General features: G+C 43.6%; 1 protein-coding gene across 2 annotated transcripts in view; it reads right to left on the reverse strand.

Moving 5' to 3' along the window:
* The window catches only part of Specc1l (sperm antigen with calponin homology and coiled-coil domains 1-like), a 105,679-nt gene that overhangs the window by 67,299 nt on the left and 14,150 nt on the right, over positions 1 to 24,230 (reverse strand). For both annotated transcript variants that reach the window (XM_087597685.1, NM_001039455.2), the window contains exons 2-5: positions 19,753 to 19,942; positions 10,196 to 10,349; positions 4,884 to 6,517; positions 2,852 to 3,059 (exon numbers count right to left, since the gene is read on the reverse strand). In XM_087597685.1, coding sequence (XP_087453811.1) covers positions 2,852 to 3,059; positions 4,884 to 6,517; positions 10,196 to 10,349; positions 19,753 to 19,905 — 2,149 coding nt within the window. In that variant the 5' untranslated portion in view covers positions 19,906 to 19,942. The remainder of the gene's footprint in view (positions 1 to 2,851; positions 3,060 to 4,883; positions 6,518 to 10,195; positions 10,350 to 19,752; positions 19,943 to 24,230) is intronic.

Consider the following 24,230-nt stretch of genomic DNA (forward strand, 5'->3'; position numbering starts at 1 on the left):
GATCTGTAGGACGATCAAAATTAGTTACTAAAACCTGGGAGTAAATAAAGCTGTAAAGATTCACTTTGATGACAAATCTAATTATGAGCTATTAGTTGATACTAGAAAACTAAGAATAATTTTGCTAGACGAGCTCAGGAAAATCTTCTTTTAGGAATCACATTTAAATATTTAAGAATTAAATGTCATAGGGTTACTATGAAGTAGTTCAACATACATATATAAAGACAATTTAAGCACTAGATAATTATTCTTCTAATACTAATGCATATTTGAACTTTTCATCTTAAAAAGTTGTAGAAGAAGCTACATATTTTTCTTTAATTACTCAGGATTTTTTGTCATTTTCCAGTTAAAAACAGTCTGTGAAAAATGAAGGACTGTAAAGTTTTGGCCCAGGACCTCCATCATCTAACATTTTTCTAGCTAATGTCCCAGTTACCACAAGATGTCACTCCTGCCCACGAGTAAGGGAAACAGTGTGGTACTGGCATACACAACAGACAGTACGAGTTGCTCCCAAAGCTACTCTGCAAAATGTAAACACTTATTCCAGGCAAGAAGCAAAATTAGCCCGCCCCTCTCTGAAGCTTTGTAAAGTTGGGGGCAGGGGCATTTCCTTCAGCAGTAACTGCTAGGTGCTCACCTACGTGCCTGTAAGTAGCCCTATAAAAGTCACTGGTGCACACACCAGCTGAGAGGAAGAGAGAAGCAGGGGACAGACAACAGGGGGCAGAGGCAGGGGTAATGTGATTATGATCAAATACACATGCATATATATGAAAGTGTCTAAGTGAAACACTGTTATGTAAAATTAATATGTGCTAATAAAAACTTTAAAATGTATAATAAAAAAGCAGAATTAAATAAATTCTCACAAATACAAAATATAAACTAAATCTAGGGCCAGAGGGATGGCTCAGCAGTTCAGGCTGCTTGCTGCTCTTCCAGAAGAGCCCCGTCTGGTCTCCAGCACCCATGTCAGACTGCTCATGGCCATCTGGATCTCCGGCTCCAGGAGCCCTGCCACCCTCCTCTGGGCTGCTTAACAACCAGTCCACATACAGACATACACGCATATATACAGCTTAAAAATCAAAAACTTTATATACTTTTAAAACTAAATGTAAGTGCTGAAAGCTCTTTTATTTTATTATTGTTTTACTTTTGGCTAAGATAAGACCTTATCGTAGCGGCTAAAGACAGCTTAGAACTCTGTCAATCACTACTGAGCCCTGGACCACGGAGGAGTGTCTACGAGCACCCTGAACGGTTAAGTTGTGGATGAGAAATTTCATGCAGTCACAGCATCATCTTCTTAAAAATAAAAATGCAGACCCACCACTGAGTGTTTTTAATAGTGTTCAACAAAACCTTGGTCAATCCACAGATTCACAATCAGCTAACCAGAACTTAGAATTCCCAAGTTATATCCTAAAAATTTCCTACCTATGACCTGCTTTTCTTCAAAAGTATCTCAAATGTCCCCATACCCCTAGCGATAAGCCCAATGCTACACTTGCTAACCAGCACTGTGAGAAATAATGAACTGACAGTGTGCAAAGGAACATTGCACACAGCCAATTGTTTGAAAGACTTTTAACAAATACTTCAGAAACGGCTACTGCATTCACTCTGTCTGTCTCTAGGTCTGCGATGTCAAAGCATCTAAGTGAGGATGTGATTCGAGGGGTAAGAGTGTGACATTTACATGGACAAGGCCCCGAGCTTCATCCCCAGCATCGCACAAAGGCTGTTCTATCAGCTGCCATCACTTATTTCTGTATCCACCCATCAACCTCACTTTTTCCCAGAACTCCTTGAAGCATAGTAATCACAACCCTTCCCCTGAAAAACTCAGTGTGTGGTTTCTAAGAACAGGGATATTTTATGTAAACATAGTGTAATTAACAACTTCCTAAATGTATTATTAACATATCTTTAATCTCTCAGCCACAATTCAGTTTTTGATTAATGCCTTTATATCATTTTCCCCTGTGGTAATGGACCTGTCTAGACAAGGTATCACATCTAATTACCACGTCTCCTGAGTCTTCTCTCATCTGGGACATGTCCATAGCCTCTCTCTTTCCCAACACGGATGTCTTTGGGGCTGCAGCAGCCTCCACACCTCGGCTACCAGCACACTGTCACGTGGTCTGTCTAGGGTTTCTGTGCGGTTAGCATATGCCTTAGTCAGAACAGCCTCCCTGTGCCCGCCGCTATGACCCACGTGAAAACCCAAAGCACTGCTCAGCCTTCCCGACTGCAGAAGTAGTTGTCGTTTCTGTGTCTCGCCTGTAACTAATAAACAACTCATGAGAAATTAGATTAGTTCATATAAGAATCTGATTTCTCAACTTTCTTACAAATCCCAAATAACTACAAAATAACGTTTAAAAAGAAATCTATTCATGCAAAGTACAATGAAACTTTAAAATGGAGAATAAGAAAAATCAAATACATTTTAAAACAAAATCTTGTGCTCCATGATCAAGATGCTACAAGATTATCTTTTTTTTTTTTTTTTTAAAACTCTGTTCAGTTGCAATCACCAAAAGTAAATGAATGGTTTTTCTTATGGTCTGGAAAATGACTGACTCTGTTTGCTTTCCACTCCAGAGATTCTCAGTCATCAGACACAGTGTTCAAGTAATGCTTTTAGGGAACATTTCAGAACAAAGCACAGTGACCCCAAGTTTCCCAACTAGAGGTGAAGCACAGCCCTGTCAAGTGCGTCTGTAGTCAGCTGCGCTGTCACACACCGCGTGCTGGTCAGAACGCTACTCTCACCGTGGCACACAAGCAAGCAGAGCTGAGGGACACAGGCCCCGGGCGCCGCGTTACTTACTCTCTAAGTCAGAGATAATGAGGTTGTCGTGCAGCTTCACAGCCCGGTGCTGCTCCACCTCATCTTCAAGCTCAAAGATGGTTTCCTTCATGTCGCTCCGCTCTGTTTCTTTTTCCTCCAGCTCTGATCTTAGCTTTTCTAACGTCATATTCAAATCTTCAATCTGCTTCTTGGCTTCTTCCTGGAAAGCTCGGTACTCATCTTCTACCTAGAGAAGTTAAAAGGAGAACTGTTTTGGGACGAACTCCACAGCTGAAGTAGTCACTGTTCCGCATGGAAGCTAAGCCCCACCAGAGACCAGCACTGCAGCTGCCCGAGGTTTTCACTTGATCCGTCTGAGCACAAGCCCACCACATCACCAGCTAAAGTCACACCGATGTGTCACTGAACTTAACAGGATTATTTACGAGGCAATTTGGGGACATTTTCTCTTCTCCAAAGTTTGGGCTTAAAATGTACATTTGATGAATAATTGACACGCTACCCTCTCACCAAAAAAAAAAAAAAAAAAAAAAAGTTGTATGCTGTATTTATAATAAAAAAAAAAATCAAATCAAATATGAGACCCTAAAAACATTTAAGGCTAACAAGATGGCTCAGCAGGTAAAGGTTCTTGCTGCCAAGCCAGAGGGCCTGAGTTGAATCCCCAGAACCCTTGTGGTGGAAGGAGAGAACAGTCTCCAAGTCATCCTCCAATCTCCTCACACGACTCAGAGCACATACACACACAGACACAATACACACATACAAAAACAAGTACAACATAACAGTTCCATTTCAAATAGTCTTTATCAAAGTCCTAGTTCACAGTGCCCCTCCCTCAACATACACTTCCTGAATGATGTCTCTAACAGACTGGCAAAATGGCTCCAGAGGTAAAGGCGCTTGCTGCTAATTCATCAGCTGAGTCTGATCCTTGGAGCTTCCCATGACAGGAGAAACCAACTCTCACAAGTTGTCCTGACTGATGCACCCCAATACTCATGTATGCATATTCCCTCCCCCACCTGACACAAATAAGAAATAACTATTTAAAAAGGGATCACTGAAATAGCTAAAAGATAAGCTATTCAGAGTTTAACCATAGATGCAGTAAAACTTCTCCCTTTAACCCTCACTGCACTTGGGCGGGGAAATACTCAGCAGTCAAAAGCACCCCCTGCTCTTTGGGACAACCCCAGCTCAGTTCCCAGCACCCACATCAAGGGTCTCAACAACAACCTGTAACTCCAGCTTCGCGGGATCCAACATCCTTGGCCTCTGTGGGTGCACACGCATGTGCCATAAATTAGCACATACACATTAAAAAAAGATATAAAATGTAGATGGAATCGTATGTACAAAAACATTCACTTCAAAAATCACTCAGGATACATAACAATGCCAACAACCTAGTCAGCCGTCCTGACTGAGTCTTTACTTGTACACTGAACATCTGTGAGATGGGAGACTAGAAGACATCATCTCTAAACTCTTTGCCAGCAATAAATCCTGTATCTCCAAGAAAAGGAGCAACTCTACTCTAAAAGTAGAATTAATTCACATAAAATGCTATTTAAAAACTGTACCAGGACAAAAGGCAGCAGATGTTGCTAATCCTAGAAAACTGGAATCTTGACTGAGCATCTGCCTAGTGCCGCAGTATATTAAAGATGAGGGTGTAAAGTTATCTACGGCTCAGAAGGAATTCTGGGTGCATGGCTCCCAGCACCTCCAGGCCATCTGGGGAGACGAGGAATGACTGACAATGACAATCTTGCAAGGAAACTTTTTTTCTATGTAAGATAGTGCGTTTTAAAACTTGAGAATGATTTTTAAAAGGCAATGCCACGGGGTTGGGGATTTAGCTCAGTGGTAGAGCGCTTGTCTAGCGAGCACAAGGCCCTGGGTTCAGTCCCCAGCTCCGAAAAAAAAGAAAAAAAAGAAAAAAAAAAAAAAAAAAAAAGGCAATGCCACACTTCTGTTTTCCAACAAGCATGCTACATATGGCACCTGTATAATGCTAAAGGAGACATGTTTACTTGGGCGATACCTTAGCGATGGTGTCCTGTAAGCGATTGGCGTCATTGCGGGTATGAGCCAGGTCCTCCTGCAGGCTGCTGGCCAGAGTCTCGGCCTTTTCCTTGTCCAGCCTGACGCTCTCCAGGAGGTCCTGGATATCGGACTTGTCTCCAGAGTTATGGATAGAGTACAGCTCAGCCACCTTCTGCTTCTCCTTCTCCAGCTGGGCCTTCAAGCGATTCATCTCTATCTGGTCACTGGCCACAGTAGCTTTGTACTCCTCCAACGTGGCTGCCAGGGCCGCCTTGCCCTTCTGCTCAGACTCAATTATCCGCTCCATGTGGTGGCTGCGCTCTTTGAGGGCACCGATCATTTCTTGAGCTTCCTTGTTATCTTGTTCGGCCATCTTCAGAGTGTTGCTTAGATGCTGCTGAACGCCTAGAAGCTGCTCTCGCTCAAAACGGGCATTCTCAGCCAAGTCCATGTAGCGCTGCTCTAGCTCCATGTAGCGCCCGCTCTTTACGTCTTCATCTATGACGTAAGAAATGTGATGCTCATCGAGAAGGGAACGGAAATATTCAATCTGTCGGCCAAAGTGTTCCAGCTTATCACTCTGCTGACACAGCGACTCCATGAGAATGACCTTCTCCTCTCCGAGCCTTTCGTTCTCGCTGTTGAGCTCCTGGGTAATCTGCTGGAGATCCGCTAGCTCTTGCAGAGTTGCCTGAAGCTCCTCACTGGTACTGTGCTGGTTCTCTTCCATCTGGTGAATCCGTTCTGTCAGGCAAGCGACGGACACCTCGCTGGCGTTGCCACTGCTCCCCTTCCGAGAGCGCTCAATGCTTGGGACGCCCTCTGACTCTGAAGAGGAAGGGGCGTCCAGAGCATCATCGCTGGAAGTGAGGGGCTGGTAGACCTCGCTGCACTCACTGTCCAGGTTGTCCATGGAGTTACTGTGCTGATGGGCCATGAGTGTGTTTTCATCCTGGCTCAGGAGATCTTCCACTGACCCCGGAGCAGAGCCTTCTACTGAGGATGTCAGCGTTCCTCCTCCATCACTCTGGTTACCAGGGGTGATTTCTGGGCTCAGGGACTGATAGCCAAACAGTTTTTCAGAATTGTCCAGCCTTTGCTCTAGGGAAAAGCCCAAAGCATTCAGCCTGTCCTTTAGCATTCTGTTTTCATTCTTGAGCTGGTTGAGCTCCTCGCGGATGGCTGTATTCTGTTCCTGCAGCTGCAGGAGGGTAGACTCCACATCAGTTGGCTGGTGGGCAATAATGGTTTCCTTCTCCTCAGACCTGTCCTCACCTTCACAATGGTCCTCACTAATGCCCAGCTGAGCACGCATGTCTCGGAGTTCATTTCTCAAATGTAAAATTTCCACATCCTTGGTTTTCGCCAGTGTGAGGAGATCTTTCACCTTGGCTTCCAAAGCAGCTTTGTCACTGATCTGATTGTCCGACTTAGACTTGCTCATGCGAATATCACCCTCTGTAGCAGTGCGGCTGCGTGAGCGCTTAGCCAGTGCCACATCGTTAGCTCCCTGACTTACGGAGGGCAGTTTTTTGCTCTGGTTTAGCCGGGTGCGTTCACGTAATCTTTCTCTAGTAGAACTGGACTCTTTATTACCAGCCGAAGTACTCCGTTTGGCTGAGGAACTAGTGCCTACATGTTTAAAACAAGGAATTTAAGATAAAATTATTAGCAACAAAAATGTACATGTTCTGAGCGTGGGACTACTGAGATGAAAGCTGGGCACAATACTGACAGAGACCTGCAACTGGTCATCTGCAAAGTCAATCTCCTTGAAACCTGGACATCAATTAGAAGTATTACATCTAATTTTATATATTATGAGGATAAATTTTATGGACCATGAACTATATCTCAATAAGGCTGTTTAAAAGATATGCACAGGGGTTGGGGATTTGGCTCAGTGGTAGAGCGCTTGCCTAGCTGGGTTCGGTCCCCAGCTCCGAAAAAAAGAATAGGAAAAAAAAAAAAAAAGATAGGCACAGTAACTCAGATACAGGAGTAGGACCTGCATGCTGGCCAGGATGCAGTATTCCAGAGCAGGAATTCTCAGTTAGAATGACTCTAAGATCAACCAGTCAGGTGATTAACTACAGGAAACAGAATGAAGGGAGATAACAGACCAGCATGAAAGGAAAGCCAGCCTCAGAATAAACCCAAAGTCTGGGTAACCTACAAGAAAGAGAAGAATGGTAACCAAAGTAAATGCAAACAAGGATCCAATCCCACAACAGCACCTAAGAAGTAACAAAAGCTCTAGCTTACTGATAACTTTTAGGCTCACTCCATGTGCACACAGGAAAACTAGAGCAGGCTGGGGGAAGCAGAATATTTGTGTAGCATGTGCAAGGCTCTGGGCCCAATCATTAGAGCCAGGGAGAGAAGACACATTCACAGGCATTAATTTATCAAAACTTTGAAGTAAGGATATCTTCACTCCATTCTATAACTGCAGACTACTACAGAGTACACCAATAGACAATAGGTAACCATCCTCCTGTATCACAGCGTTCTTCATCTTCTATAGCCTGTGGTCCACTACATAAAAGGGCGGATCCTTAAAGTACTCCAGTTAGTTGGGCCTAGTAATGTGCAGGCTGCAATCCAAGCTACTTCTGAAGGGGAGGGAGGATGGGGTAGGGGATTTCCAGAGGGGAAACCAGGAAAGGGAATAATATTTGAAATGTAAATAAATAAAATATCCAATAAAAAATTAGCAGTTAAGAAAAACTGCTCATGCTAGACACTACAGTACATGCCTGTAATCCCAACACTCTAGGGGTAGAAACAGACAGGAAGATGAACAGTGAGTCTCAGGCTCGCTGGGACTAAAAACAAGGCTCCGTTTCAACTCTCTTCCCCACAAAGTATACTTTGTTCAATGAACTGAAGTAATGAGAATAAATACCATTTTACAAAGAGACAACATTGCCTCCTGGCTGAGTTACAGACTCTAGAGCCCTTGCTGACAGAAATGGCGGCTTGTCCATTTTACTGAAGAACCAGGGTAGACAAGAAAGAAGTCAGGCTGGCTCAAAGACAGGGGAGGAGAGGTGAGCATGGCGCACTAAGTTAAGATCAAACGGTTCAAGTGTTTTCAGGGGCGTTTCCACTGAGACCTGGCCACTGGCAGAGTTCAGGCAGTCACCACAAGTCAACGAGGATTCATAAAAGCAACGAGGAAAAGGGGATGGCTATGAAATTCGTCTACAAGATTATTACCCTAATCTTGGTTCATATATCTGGAATCAACTAAACCCAACCAGGTAAGATCACTTGAGGAGAACCACAGCTTCTGACAGCAGCTTTTGCCTTTTGCCTCCTTGCCCTCACTCTCTCTGGCAAGTCATCGACCCTGTTGCCAAGGCTGGTACTAGAACCGCTCCAACTTCAGGACTCAGTCCCGAGAAGTCCAGTGCCAGACTGAGACTGCTGAGACGTCTGGCCTTGGCACGGGACAACTACCAGATTCCTGTCCTTTCTATCAGGAGACAGCCATGGTTGGACTATCCACAACACAGCCTGTAAGCCACTCAAATAAGCCCTTTCACCAAAATACATGTTTATATTCTATTGTGCTGTATTGTATTATTTATACATATCCATCCTCCCCACTCTGCTGCGTAGGGACACTGACTGATACAGAGTTGCTCTATGCACTGGCAAGGAAGGAAGTAGCCCGCACTTGGCAGTGATGAGTGGACAGAAGGCCTGTGGCAAATTTCAAAGGCAGAGAAAAGGGGATGGTGAAACAAATATAAATGGATAACCAAAGAGGAAGAGGATGGCACAGCCTTCCACAACATTAGGACTGGTACCATCATTCTTACCAACACAAAAGGTCCTTCTCATTTAAAAAAAAAAGTGGATGACTGAACAACAAAAGGAACAGACATCAAGATGTGGACAAGGACTGACTAAGCCACAGAAGGTAAGGAGAGAAAGACACAGAGGAATCGGGGAGACAACGTGGAGAAGAACCGCACCCTTGCTGGTAACTGAGCTGAGAGGTGAAACAGCTCAGAGCAGAGGAGCAGCGTCATTTAGACACTAAAACCAAACAGCCTTAGGTGGTCCTGAGAAAGAGAAGGAGACAGCCAATGAACTGACTGAACCATGTCCCCTGAAAGGTGCATGTCCAAGCCCTGGCCCCTAGAATGTGACTGTATCTGTAGACATGGTAATTCAACCAATTAATACAATTCAGATGAAGCTGTGTGGTGCTTTGGGTGAAAATGGCCCCCACGGTTCATATGTTTAAGTGCTTAGGCAGTGGCACTTGTTGGAGGAAGTGTGTCACTGGGAGAGGGCTTTGAAGTCTCAAAAGCCCAAGCTGGGCCCAGTGTCTGTCTACCTGCTACCTCCTGGTCCAGATGTAGAACTCTCAGTTACTGCTCCAACACCATGCTGCCATGCTTCCTGCCAGGTTGGTGACAATGAACTAAACACTGAAACACTAAGCAAGTCCCAATTAACTGTTTTCTTTTGTAAGAATTTCCATGATCATGGTGTCTCTTCACAGCAATAGAAGACTAAGACAAGGTGTTAGGGTGGCTTTTATCCGGTGTGATTTGTGTCAATAAAGAGGACATTAGGACAAGAGCAGAGGGGCACATTGTGGGGACACATTGAGGAAGCAGTCAAATGCAAGTCAAGGCGGCCTCAGGAGAAAAAAACTGTCAATACTTTGATTTACAGACTATAGACTAATAAGTATCGGTTGTTTAAACTACTCAGACATACAAATCTGAACTGGAATATCTAATCTGAGGAGGTAATAAATGAAGGCTGAGGTTAGATGTAACCATCAACAGGAAACCACTTGTGCACACTGCAATGGCCCCAGCTCAGCTCTAAGAGGAGACGGCTCTAGAGTGTTCCATCCCAAGCCCCCTGCCCTGTGAGTAGGGCATTAAATTAAACGAGAGAAACGCACTGAAGGTTCAAACCTTGTTCTACCACCAGGTTGTACCTTTTATGTCCTGGTACGAAATGGGTTTGCAAGAAACTTCCATCAAGTAAACGAATAGATGGCCATTAGTGAAGCTACGAGGCCAAGCTTCAGGATAGTTCTCTCAAATCTACAATGAGAGAAATAGACTCTATACTTCAAGAGCTGCACTGAGGATCAAAAGGTAAGGACAGGAACACTCCCTCTTGTCAATCACACCACATGACCAACAAAACAACAGTGCAGTTTGATCTGGACCGGAAGAGGAAGGGGCAGAGAGAGGTGGGGACAGGGGGACCTGGACTAGGAGAGCCCAGCACATGAGAAAGGCAGCCGAGCACAGGATTGGGAGCCCGCACCTGTGCTACTCTTGGACTTGCTCTCCGAGATGGTCATGGCAGGGGCAGGGGCTGAAGGCGCTGCAGATGAACAGTTGCTTTTCTTGGCTTTAACACCATTAGTCACGTTCACTCCTCCAGCCATTCCAGCTAAAAGGTCATCATTGCTCTTGGTCTAGAAGCAAGAGAAAATAAACACACAGTGACAACGGGAAGCAGGATTAAATATTTGAAGACCAAGCAAGGTTTTACACTATACTTAAGAACTCTGGTGAGATTTTCTGACATTTAATGAACAAGGACCACATCACTGTGCTACAGAAGCAGACTCAAACCTCTTTATAGTTACAGGCAATCAGGCTAGTTTTCCTAAGGTACCAATCACACACAACAAAAGACTATGGATGCGGGCTATGTGCCCACAGATGCCACATTCAGTAAGACAGGAAGGTGCCACCCTTATTAAACTTTCATTTAGGACATGACTCATGAACAGGGGTGACCTCAATGAAACTACACAGGCAACAATGAGGACAGCCTAAACTGTCTAAATTCTAAAAGTTGTCACTAAGGGTCAAGTAAATCTTTGTTACTTTAAAATGAAGCCAAAAATAAACTCTTTTATAAGTTGCCTTGGTCAGGTATCTAATTACAGCAACAGAAAGTGACTAAAAGAGACCCATTTGTACTTCTGTATTAGAATACCACGAGTTAAAATCCTACAGAAAAAAAGAAAAGCTACTTGCTGTTACTTTCCTTATGTATTTACTAATGTATTTAGTGTATGAGCATATGTATGTTCACATGTTTGTTCCTTCTTGTCCTATAAGTGTGACACAATGCACAGGTGGAGGGCAGAGGTCAACTTCCAGGAACCTATTCTCTCCTTCCTCTATGTGGGTCCTGGGGATCAAACACAGGTGGCAAGGCCCAGAAACAAATGTTTTTACCACCTTCAAGACCAAGACAAACACACACTTTTAAATAAAAGAATTCAAAATTTTTCTTCACTTACGGTGAAGGCAGACATTGGCGGACTGATTTACTATCTTTGACTGAAGCAATACTCTTAAATAATAATAATGAATTCAGCTCTACAGGCTAAAATGGTCCACATGTGACTAACTTCCAAAGTTTCTTCCAGTTTTCAACACCAGGGATCCATATGGAAATGTCTGTTCACCATTCAGTGCTTTGTATTTTTTACTTTATTTTATGTGTGTGTTTTTTTTCCCCGCATATATGCAACACATGTGAACTTGGTGCCCACAAAGGTCAGAAGAAGGCATTGGATTCCCTGGAACTAGGGTTACAGATGATGTGAGTCAGTCATCGAGTGAGTGTTAGGTACCGAACCGAACCCAACCCATGGCTCCTGGAAAAGCAGTATATTCTTTCTTAATCAATTATAAAGCTGTATTACGCTTTTACAGTAGTGCAGAAAGGTGAGATATTTTATTTAAAAAGGGTCTGAAGACTTAGGGTTAAAGCTCACCTACCACAGTGCACTCACAGCCCTGGGTTTGCGTCCAATACCAAAATAAAAAGTAAGAGAGGGGACTGGGAAGACGGCTTAGTGGTTAAGAGCACTGTCAGAGGATCCAGCTTTGATTCCCACCATCTACAAGGTGGCTCACGTGTGTAACAGACACATATGCAGTACACTGACATACATTCAAGCCAAACACTCATAAAAAATTTTTAAAGCTAAAAATGGAAAGAGAATGAATGTTTAAAAACATTTAAACAGAATTAAACTCTGATAATTAAGGGTTGTCATATGTTTGACATACACAATAGGGTACAGAGAAAGAAAGAAGTGACATTAACCATAAAATGTGCATTCTTTAAGACTTGTCTCAGGGGGTTGGGGATTTAGCTCAGTGGTAGAGCGCTTGCCTAGCAAGCGCAAGGCCCTGGGTTCGGTCCCCAGCTCCGAAAAAAAAAAAAAAAAAAGAAAAAGAAAAAAAAAAAAAAAGACTTGTCTCAGCTGGTGAAAAGTAGCCATCAACTCTGGTACAAAATACCTTTAAATCTCAAGTTCCCTAGACTGTCAATCTTCTATGATTAACAGTTAAATAAATGCAATATTCTCTATTTTCAAATCATATTTTCAAACTAATTTTTCCCTCATGTTACATATTCTTTCTTTAACTCATGTGAAAGGGAGATTAATTCTAGCTTTTGGGTCACGACAAAGTCAAATATACATTGGGATACCAAACCACAAATTCATAATGTGCAGCTCTGATCACACAGTATTCACACAAGAAAAAAATCAGTAAGCTAGAATAAGAATCCAAAATCGAGGGTGCAGCTCAGCAGGACAGCGCTTATCTAGCAGGTATGAGGTCCTGGGCTGTGCTCCAGCACCCCAATAATAGTAATAATAAGCCAGGAGTGATGGAGCACACTTTTAGTCCCAGCACTCAGGAGGCAGAGGCAGGTGGATCTCTAAGCTCAAGGCCAGCCTGGTCTACAGAGTTCTAGGACAGTCAGGGCTACACAGAAAAATCCTGTAACAAAACAACAAAATTAATGATAATCAAAAAAAATTATAAAGAAACTATATAGAAAGATAGTTGTAGCTTAAAATTAATGCAGAAAACATAGGTTTTATAGGAAATCATGATAGGTCAACCATGTGATCAGAAAGTAGAGAAAAGACGAGTTTAAAGTGTTTAATACCATATCAAAAATAAAGTATGTGCTTCTAAGTACAACCAAAAATTCTGAAATCATAAAACAAAGACTTGATCAACTTAAGTACATAAAAATCTTAAAACTTGGGGTTGGGGATTTGGCTCAGTGGTAGAGCACTTGCCTAGCAAGCGCAAGGCCCTGGGTTCGGTCCCCAGCTCCGGAAAAAAAAAAAAGAAAAAGAAAAAAAAAGAAAAAAAATCTTAAAACTTTAGTTTATAAAAAGTTTTAAAATCCTTTTCTTAGTCAAAACACAATAAATTTTTAAAAAGGAAGAGAAAGGAAAGAAAAGAAACCAGATGGTAAAATACTTGCTACCTACCAGGCTGACAAAACCAGAAAGAGTGTGATGGGTAACGCACTCATTTGGGAAGGATGGTGTGGAGGGACTGGTGTACACGCAGTGTATGCAGCTACAAAGAAGAACTCCATCCAGCAGTGTGGAGGGCTGGCGAGAGGGCTCACTTGCCGCCACCCCTGAAGCCCTGAGGCCAACCTCTGCAACTGCGGTGGAAAGACTGACTCCCACAGCTGTTGTCTGACCTACACACACACACACACACACACACACACACACACACACACTAAAATCAATATAGAAATTTCTAAAATACATTAAGTAAAAATAAGCAAAGCACAAAAGAATATATTATGCCATGCCCTTTGTATAAAAAAAGGAAAATGTGCGAATAAGTTTATGTCAACTTCACACAAGCTGTCATTTGAGAGGAGGGAGCCTCAGTTGAGAAAATGCCTCCACAAAAATTGGGCTATAGGTAAACCTGCAGGGCATCTTCTTAACTAGTGATGGATGTGGGAGGGCCCAACCCACTGTGGGTGGTTATAGAACCATCCCTGGTTCTGTAAGGAAGTGAGTTGAGCAAGCCAGTAAAGAGCACCCGTCCACGGCCTCTGCATCAGCGCCTGGCTCCAGGTTCCTGCCCTGTGTGAGTCCTGTCCTGACTTCCTCAGGGATGGACTATGATGGAAAAGTGTAAGCTAAATCAACCCTTTCCTCCCCAACTTGATTGCTCATGGTGTTTCATCACAGCAACAACTAAGGCAGGAAATGTTTCCAAATGTTAAGTGTAGGGCTGGAGACAGCGGCAGGTAAGAACACTTGCTTTTAACATACTCTACACACAAAATAAAAGCAAATTTTTAAAAGAAGATATTCTCATCGTGGTACTGAACATTATTGCCATTAGTAAACCTAATAAGCCTATCCACCAGTTGCCAAAAGAATAGTATATAATGCCCAGTTTTGTAATCATACTATGGCTATACAAGAGAATGTTGGTGTTTTCTAGAAAATACAAATATCCAGTAGTAAAGGACCACTACTGTTTACAGTTAAATAGTTTAAGAAACTGTATGTGTGTGTGTGTGTGTGAATGTATGTGTGTATGAATGTGTGTGTACGTATGTGTATATGTGTGTATGTATGTGTGTGTGTGTGCACATGCATACAGGAGGAAATGTCGAAACCAAACATTAATATGTGATGATTCTTAAAGAGTACACTGTGGAGGGCTTGAGAGTCGGTCCAGTAGTTAAGAGGACTTGTTGACTTAGGTTCAATTCCCAGCACCCACATAGAGGTTCACAGCTTCTTTGGGCACCAGAAAAGCATGTGGTGCACAATACATGCAGGCAAAGCAATCACACACAAAGTAAAATAATTTGGAAAAAAAAAAAAAAGCGTAGAGTCAGGGATGATGGTGTAAGCCTTTGAGAGCAAGATTTTAAAGCGTCCGTAACATAGAAAGACCATCTGTAAACCAAGGACCAAAGCACACTGAAAGGGCCCCATGTCATTCATTACAGATGTAAAGTATACCTATTGCAGAAGTCTTTAAAGTAAAGGAGGAACAATGTAGGACTAAAGCACCCCAGAGGCCAACTGGTACCCGCCTGTGAGACAATGTAACCAGTCTATTAAAACCCAGCAGACGGATCATACTCTGGTCACAGGGCTAACAGAAATGAGACACAAAGGGAGTAAGGATCTCCTTAAGAAGGCTCCTGATGGGGTTGGGGATTTAGCTCAGTGGTAGAGCACTTGCCTAGGAAGCGCAAGGCCCTGGGTTCGGTCCCCAGCTCCAAAAAAAAGAAAAAAGAAAAAAAAAAAAAAAAAAAAAAAAACTAACACAAGAGAACCTACAATCAACTAACCTGGACCCATAGGGTCTCACAGCAACTGAACAACCAACCAGGGAGCCGGCAGGGGCCTGACCAAGGTCCACTGTGTATATGTTACAGTTGTGTAGTTTAGTGGGACTTCTAACAGAGGGACCCCTTTCCTCCCATTGTGCTGTTTTGTCTCAATAGGAGAGAGTGCGCCAAGTCTTAATGCAACTTCATATGCCAGGGAGCACTGACATCCATGGGAGGCCTCCTGCTTTCTGAAGAGAAGTGGAGGAGGAGGGGATGGAGGGAGGGGGCGAGAGGGGAGGGGGCTAAGGTGGGAGGAGAGAAGGGAGGGGAAACTGCCCTGGAGATGTAGTTAGTAAATAAATTAATTAATAATAACAACATAATAAAGAATGCTCCTAGCAGCGTGGCTTAAGTCTGAAAGTCACTCAACAATGTGCCAGATGAGTGAGCTAAGGTCTAGTAATCACATGGATTCCTGACCAGCACCAAGGAACTTCTGCTGTTTCCAACAGTGCAGGTAAAACCCCCGACATACACAGTAACAACACTTACAGTTCCATTCATATAAAACCAAAACTAGAAAATGTCTGGCACTGAAATCTAGGGCAGTAGTCACTGAGGAAGAGACAGCAGAGAAGCTTCTGAGAAGCAGGAATGTCCTTTCCTGACCTGGGTGGTGGCTCCACTCACTGCACAATGATGCTTCAAGGGCATCTCCCAGTGCAGCCACACAACCATGTAGCGACCCCAGACGGCTGTCTGTGCTTCCCAGCCTGCCTTGTAAACTACTGCACACTCACTGCTGCTTCCCATTGCTTCTAGTTTCTGTATATAGAGTATATTCTCACAGACATTCCCTATCAACAACATCCCAAAGCTATGAAATTAAGAGAGGAACACGTTATGAATGCATCTTTAACAACAAATGCAAGATTCAATTAATTTGGCAAAAAGACTGCAGACCCAGAATAAAATCCTATATAGTACTACGTACATCTCATCTGTCAAGTCTAAATTTTCCAGTCTGCAATATGCTCAAATTTTAAAATCACTTTCCAAATTTTATGTTTCAGAAATGAACTGTCACACTGTTAACTTTTTCTCTCTCCCCTGTCCTGCCCGTGTGTGTATTCCTGTATATGCCTGTTTGAGTGCATATGTATGCATGTGTGTGTGTGTGTGTGTGTGTGTGTGTGTGTTGCATTAAGCGTCCACCCAGGGCCTTTTCCATACCTATACAAGCAGTCTATTACTAACCTATAACCCTGTTAACTAACTTTTGTACTAAAATAATCATACAAAAGTATGATCAGAAATCATTACAGAGTGCTATCAGTTATTAACTGAATCTTATTGGTTCCCATACATCAATTTACAACAAAACAACGCTGCCCAGTATAACGGGAGCCCTGGTGCCTTGCCAGGGACTGATTAACTGGAAGGAGGCAGCACTGAGCCCGCCTCAGCACAGACAAGTGTGAGGACAGCCTCCCTCCATCCCACTGAGGAGAGCTGTAACTGCACTTTGCCCCACCACATCTCCTATGTGACTGGAGCTCTGTGTCACAGACATCCTCCTCCAAACTGTAACTACAGCTGGCATTTGAAGGGAGACGCTATAACGTTCACATGCTTTTACCCCTGACACTGTGAGAAAGGGGTCATGGGAGTTGTGATCAATGACGAGTGTGAAGGGGACATACGTACACACGAAGTCTAAATAATCACAAACCAAACACCTCACTTGTCCTGCCACCCATCAATGCTCCACTAGTGTTACAGGAGTGAAAATCGTGGGACGTTTGTGACAGAGAAACAGTGAGTTACAGTGACGCTGAAAACCAAAATATAACCAGTCAGAGAGGTCCCCACCTCTTCTGTTAGTAGGGCGAGAGATGGTGCCTTAGGCATAACACATGCTGGGTAAGCATTCAACCACTGGGTTGAACTCCAAGCTTCAAAAGCCCTTTAATGGTTTCCTTTATTTATTTATTTTTTTTGGCTTATTTTCACTTTTTCTTTCCTGTCTCTTCTTCAATTTCAAATCAACAATAGCTTTCTTCTTAGTGACAGTAACTGATCCAGTTCAGGCAAAGTGTTCCCAAGAGTGTGACAGCTGCTCCTCCTTACTCCAAGTCTGCCTACACTGTCCTCACCACACACACGCATACACTTTAACACACCTGCTGATGTAACAAAGCCTGAAGTGGGAACACAGCTGCCGTGTGCTGGCACAAGCAGGCAGGGGAACGGCTTTGCTTCACAATGGACAGTACTCACTGTTCAAGCCCAAACTGCCGGCAACTCCAGACACACACCTCAGATGTGCCATGCCTACTCAGCGTACACACCAAAGTAAATCTGACACGGAGCCTACAGAAGGCAAGCCGGGTACACATCCAACACCAACACTTCAACCTGTTCTTCCAGTCACATAAACAACAGGTCACCTGTCACACAGGTACTCTGAAGACAGCCCCAGCAACTAAGTAACCAGTTAGGTCAGAACATGTCATCTCTCTTACATGAAAGAGTCACAGCACTGCCACCAAGGAAAACATGTCAGGGTGTTGATTCAGATAGTGGAAGTAGGGCAAAGGTCATTCCTGGTACCATCCTCCAGGCCACAGGATGACAACAAGCCACTCATCAAGGATATAGGAAGGAAAACATGCGCCCCCCACCCCACACACACACACACACTGAATCATCACGGGTCCAGTTTTAACAACCTTGAAATAAAAACAGCATGTCCTGCTAGATCTTTCAGAACATGCATGGAAGTCCCTCATAAGCTATTATTCTGAAGTGCTTTTAAAATAAATAAAATAAATGTAATCTGTAACCTTCTGCCTGGGAAGAAAAGGGTTGTTGGGGAGTTCAGGCCACACTTTGTTTCTCCTTGTCAGACCAGCAGAGACCAGCTCCAGTTTCTACCCCAAATATCTCAACTAAAGCCAAGAAGCAGGCAAGGAAATCAACAGACTTTAAACTGAAAGGGCTGGAAGACTGTGTGGATCTCTATGAAGAGCATCCAGCGCTAACCAAGAGCTGCATGTGGTGCTGTGCACTTGGGGAGCTGAGAGAGGAAGACCGAGGGGAGCCTGAGGCCTGCAAGACCCTGTCTTAAAACAAAATAGCAACCATAACAACAACAGCAGCACATTCTGAAAAGTGGAGGACAACTGCTCAGCAGGCAAAGTCGCTCAACACCAAGGCTGACAACCTTGCGTTCAGGCCTCTCTCACTCCTACAGTGTGGCATGAAGGTACACGTATGCATGCTCATACACAAGGCAGACGAGACACAGACAGACAAGACAGGCAGACAGCAATCTGATTCTCTGAATGGCCCAAACCAATATAGAACACATCAAGGGTGAGAACACCCCGGGAAACTGCTATGTTCCCAAAATCAAATCAATCCTGGGCTAAAAGGATTCAAACTTAACAACAACAAACTCTGCTACCACCTGCATGTACTAAGTCCTTGGTCTGTGCTGTGTCCACTTGTAACCTTTCTCTTAATTATGGCCAAAACCTTCTGAAGCCATGTTCTCATCTCTCGGACCCCAAAGACTCTGGTCTAATTACAATTCTATACTAAAAAAGAATACAGTCTCTAAAGAAAATTAACCATGCTCTTACTGAATTAAAACCCCAGTGTTAACTATGACTAATATTGGGTCAGCTGTTGAAAAGAACAGAAATTCACGCTGTAAGCTAGGCATTGTGGCACACACTTTCTATATATGAGCATATTGTCTGTATACAAATATGTGTACCACTTATGTGCCTGCTACACACAAAAGCCAGAAGAGGATGTCTTAATTCCTGGACTAGGGTAATACACGGTTATGAGCCACCACGTGGGAGCTAGGCATTGACCTCTGGTCCTCTGAAAGAGCAGTCAGTGCTCTTCATCACTGAGCCATTTCCCCAGCCCCTGTGGTACACACCTTAACCCCAGCACTCAGAAAGCAGAGGCAAGCAGACTTCTCAGCTCAAGGCCAGCTGATCTACAGAGAGCACAGCCAGAAACTACAGGGCTATACAGAGAAACCCTGTCCCAGAAAAACAAAAACAAAGAAAGAAATTCAAGTGTGTGTCACAGGACAAACACTACTGCCAACGAGTCACAGGAATGTGACAGTCACAGAAATGTGACAGTCAGTCATCCTTAATGCACGGCTCATCTGCTCGTTTCACGAAGCCTTCCTGCTAGGAGCAGTGTGCACCCATACTGCTTACTGTCCCTGGGCATCTGACATGTTACACAGGTGGTTCATGTACCCCGTATGCATCTCTTGGCCGCCATCTGTTCCTCAAACTCCCTGAAGGCAGACTCTTCCTCGGCTCACCTGTACACAACAGTCTGCAGAAAGCAGGCACTTGGTTATTTTCTTCATGCAGAGCCTACTCTTAGTTTCATTCATAAAGATAGACCAAAACACCAATCAAGGTCACCCTGCTGAAAGGTCTCTTCAAAGACTGTGCTCCTAGACCAGCAGAGAGTGAACCCTAGGGGTTGGGGATTTAGCTCAGTGGTAGAGCACTTGCCTAGCGAGCGCAAGGCCCTGGGTTCGGTCCCCAGCTCCGAAAAAAAGAACCAAAAAAAAAAAAAAAAAAAAAAAAAAATTGGGACGAGAGTGAACCCTAATAGTACTCATTTAATAAATTCAACATTAAAATACATGCACTCAAATACTGCTATGTGAATACCTTTGACAAGGCCGCTGCTGCCCCAGGCTTTACAGGTTTGCCTCCTGTGGGTGCTGAAGAGCTGTTTTCAGACTTGCTTTTTTCTACCGTTTGTGGTTTGCTTATCCCAGACACCTTAGGCACTGAGCCAGCACTCCTGTTTGCTTTCTTCATTCTGGGCTGCCTCTTGGTGATGCATTTACAACCAAACCTGTGGAAAGAACAGAAAAGGCAACACGTTGAAAAGAAAACTAGAAAGCAGCTCTTTAGAAATTATTTCTGAAATTTTCCATCACATAATAAAAGTATCTGAAAGACACATGTCTCTCTCAATAACAAAACAAAAATGTTGAAAATCTTCCAATTCACTTAATATTGAAGCATAATACTTTACAGATTTATAATGCCTGTCCTAATCCGTTGAGTAGACAGAACACCTCTATCACATGCTGGCTAGTTCCCATCAGGGCAAACTCCAAGTCCCATGGCCGTGTCCAGTGTGAAAGGGCTTCCTTACTTGGCTAGCTCTTTCCTCCCAGCTTTGCTAACACACACTTCTCTGTCTGGGGCGTCCGCACCCTGTACTCAGTCTTCCCTGGCTTGCATTCCATGGCTCCCGCACCTCTAATATGCTGTGGTCCCTATCTCAATCCTGGCGTGACCTCCACATCTTCACAAAATGGCCTCTCAGGGCTTCCATGCAGGCAGTCCACTGCCACATGCCTGGCCTATACAGCTCTCCTTAACCATGGAAGAAGATTCCACAACCCCTTTACTCCTCTATCCTTCATGGCTCTAAAGCCAGAACCACTGCCTGAGACTGACAAGTTTGACAATTTACTTTAGATGGAACCTGGTCCCTCCCGGAATTACATTTGCATAAGTGTTCCTTTGTAGTTGCTTCTTAGGTAGAGGAAATCCCTCAAACTTTTTCCTTTCACAAACTGTAGGATTAGCTGGGTGGCATCCTGCCCTGAGGGCAACCACTCCCTTTATACCTTTTAATATCAGGTTTGTCTTTCAGCACACACCTTAGTTCTTAGACATCTCTCTGCATGAGTGATCAGTAATGCCCACAGGACAGAGTCAATAGAAGGCTGTCTTGAAATCTCTCTGCCAACAAAAGTTGTCCAAACTTTTTCCAGTTTAGCCAAGACCACAGGGAAATCACAAGATGCATGCAGGGCAGGTGGGTGCTGCTAGGAAGCATGTTTGCTCTAAAAGGAACTTTTCTGCTACTTCAGTGCCATAATCTAAGCTCAAAGCATCACTCGGAAGCACTGTTCTGACTCTACTGTGCTCAGTGTCTGAGAATGCCACAAAGCAGCAATTCTCCACCTTCCTCATGCTGCAACCCTTTAATACAGTTCCTCACATTGTGGTAACCATCCCAACCATAAAATTATTTTTGTTGCTACTTCCTAACTATAATTTTGCTACTGTTATGAATCATAATGTAAATATCTGATATGCAGATAGCCTTGAGTGACCCTGGTCATTCAACCCCCTAAGGATCTCGTCCTACAGGGATCTTGAGCCACAGGTTGAGAAACACTGCCATAAAGATTTCTTCTCCCAGCAGCTCAGTACAAGAAACTTTCCAATTCATTCCTACCAGTCATTCCTACCAGTTCCTGCATCATTCTGAACATACCCGCATCTCTTTAAAAGTTTGTATGTATATGGGTGATTGTCGACATGCATGCCTGTGCAAATGCCTGTGGAGGCCAAAAGAGGGTGTTGGATCCCCTGGAACTGGAGTTAAGTATAGTCCTAAGACACTACCTGAGTGCTGGGAATCAAATCTGGGCCCCTTGAAGATCAGCCACTCTCCATCCATCCATCCATCCATCCATCCATCCATCCATCCATCCATCCATCTATCCTTGCCTAGAATGCTATTACTACTTCTGCAATAAAAGGGAAGGTGCATTGTAAGGAATCTGTATAAGGCATCCTCATAAAACGTTAAGTCACTACAGTTGTCTAAGCGGGAATGGCCACCACTGACTCATGCATTTCAATGCTTGGTCTCTGGTTGGTGGAACTGTTTTGAGAAGGATCTGGAGGTGTGCTCCTATTGGAGAAGGTGTGAAGCCCAAGCCAAAGCCAGCCTCTCTCTTCCCTTCTCTCCCTACCTTCATCCCTCCTTCCCCCTTCCTCTCCCTCCTTCCCTCTATGCCTGCCAGCCACCATGCTTCTTACCATGAAGGATTCACCATCTGAAACAGGTGAGCAAGCCCCCAACTAAGTGCTTTCTTTTATAAATTGCCTTGGTCATCGTACAGCAAAAGAAAAGTGACTAGGATATTCCCCTAATAATTGATACTGTTACATAGGACAAAGCAATAACATGTGGTGTGCCAAAACAGCCTCCTCTGGGCCTCAGACCCAGTCAAGTGCAGTATGCTTCACCATGACGCATGAAGATGGCCAAGTTAAGCTACATAGATTTCTGGTCCAGCCTGAGTTACATAGCAAGGCTCAAATCTGACATTTTTTTAATTTAAAACAATAGTAATAACAAGTAAGAGTTGGTGAGATAGTACAGCCTGACAACCCATGTAGAAGAAAAGAACCAACTCCCATATGTTATCCGCTGACTTTCCCATGCACACTATGGCATGCCCATATGTGTATGAGAGTGTGCACACACACGCAGACACACAAAAACATACTAAATGTAGTAATAGTGTTTTAATAAATAAGATAGTATCAGGAGACCGGGGTTCAAGATTTGCCATAAGTTGTTAGGGCAAATCACTTACCTTTATAAATTCTTCTCTTATAAACAAGAATTAATAAAGCCTAGTTTAAAGACCAATAAGAGGGAAAAAGTATTTATATCCTAGTTGTAGAAGTTACTTCACCAGGGTCCAAAGGTTAGATGGATGTTGTGACAAACCAAGGTTAGAGAAAACAATTTATTTCCAGGACTCAGAAGCCCCACCCTCTCCAATCATCCACCCATAAAAGATGCACCAATCACATTTTAGAAGTGATGCAATGGGACCCTATGAATGTATCTCACCTGTCACGCTGCATCAAAGAGAACCCACTCTGAATCCAGGACACTGAGAGCCCTGGAGACCAAGAGGGCTCTGAGGCCAGTCCCTGGTTGGCAGGTGCCATCAGCCCATCAGTGACGGGACAGGCACTTTCTCGAGACTACAGAAACATTCAAACCCTACTTTCTAAGTCACAGCAGGATTTTATCTTTTCCTTTCACCTGTAACCTCCACTGTTATAATTCTTTTTTACCTCTGCAAAAGAAATACACTGCTATTTTAAAGCATTTAATTTAACTGCTATCTTAAGATCTTCCATGAAGATTTAAAAAATAAAATCCTCCATGTCTAGTTTTAAACCTAGTAACTGGGCTGGAGAGATGGCTCAGCGGTTAAGAGCGCCCGACTGCTCTTCCAGAGGTCATGAGTTCAATTCCCAGCAACCACATGGTGGCTCACAACCATCTGTAAAGAGATCTGATGCCCTCTTCTGGTGTATCTGAAGACAGCTACAGTGTACTTATATATAATAAATAAATAAATCTAAAAAATTAAATAAATAACATTTAAAAAAAAAAAAAAAAAAAAACCTAGTAACTACTTGAGATCAAATCTGTGCCCAGGGACTGGTCACTCAACTCTTTCCTCAAGAGTTTCCTCATTCACAAATGGGGTTGGCAACAGTATGGACTGCATAAGGACACTGAGATGATTAAATGAGAAGAAACCTAGCATACTTATCAGGGAAGCAGCCCACAATGAAGATCTGATAGACGGAAGCTGTTGACATTTACAGAACATCCTGCATATCCTGAATCTGACTAAAGCCTGACTAAATTAAAGACAGTCCGGAGTAGTGGTAGATTCCTGAAACCCAACACCTGGGAGACAGAGGCAGGAAAATCAGTTCATGGTCACCTTCAACTTCAGAGCTTGTGTGAGACCAGCATGGCCTTCATGAAACTGCCTCAAAAATAATTACGTAAATAAATAAATAAGTAAGTAAAAGGCAGCATCTTGGAGCTAGAGAGACAACTGGGCGGTTAAGAGTATGAGATGCTCTTCCAGAGGACGCAGGTTCAGTTCCCAGCATCCACATGGTAGCCCACAACCATCTGTGACCACAGTCCCAGGGAATATGACAGGGAATCTGGTCTTTAAAGGCACCAGGCACAAGGGTGGTGCACAGATATACACAAAAACAAAGCCCCCAAACACATAAAACAAAAATAACTTTTTTAAAGGCAACAACTGAAAAGTTACTTTGTAAGAGAATCTTCTTCACCACCTCCTTCTCCTCTTCCTCTTCCTCCTCCTCTTCTTCCTCTTCCTCCTCCTCCTCTTCCTCCTCCTCCTCCTCCCCCCCCCCTTCTCTTCCTTCTCCTGCCCCTTCCCCCCAGCCCCATTCCCTTTGTGACAGGGTCTCACTAAGGAGCCCCTATGCCATTCAGGCTGGCTTTGAATCTACCAGTTTCTGTTCCTAAGTGCTGG

This window comes from Rattus norvegicus, chromosome 20, assembly GCF_021556685.1.
Source record: "Rattus norvegicus strain SHRSP/BbbUtx chromosome 20, alternate assembly SHRSP_T2T, whole genome shotgun sequence".
NCBI lineage: Eukaryota > Metazoa > Chordata > Mammalia > Rodentia > Muridae > Rattus > Rattus norvegicus.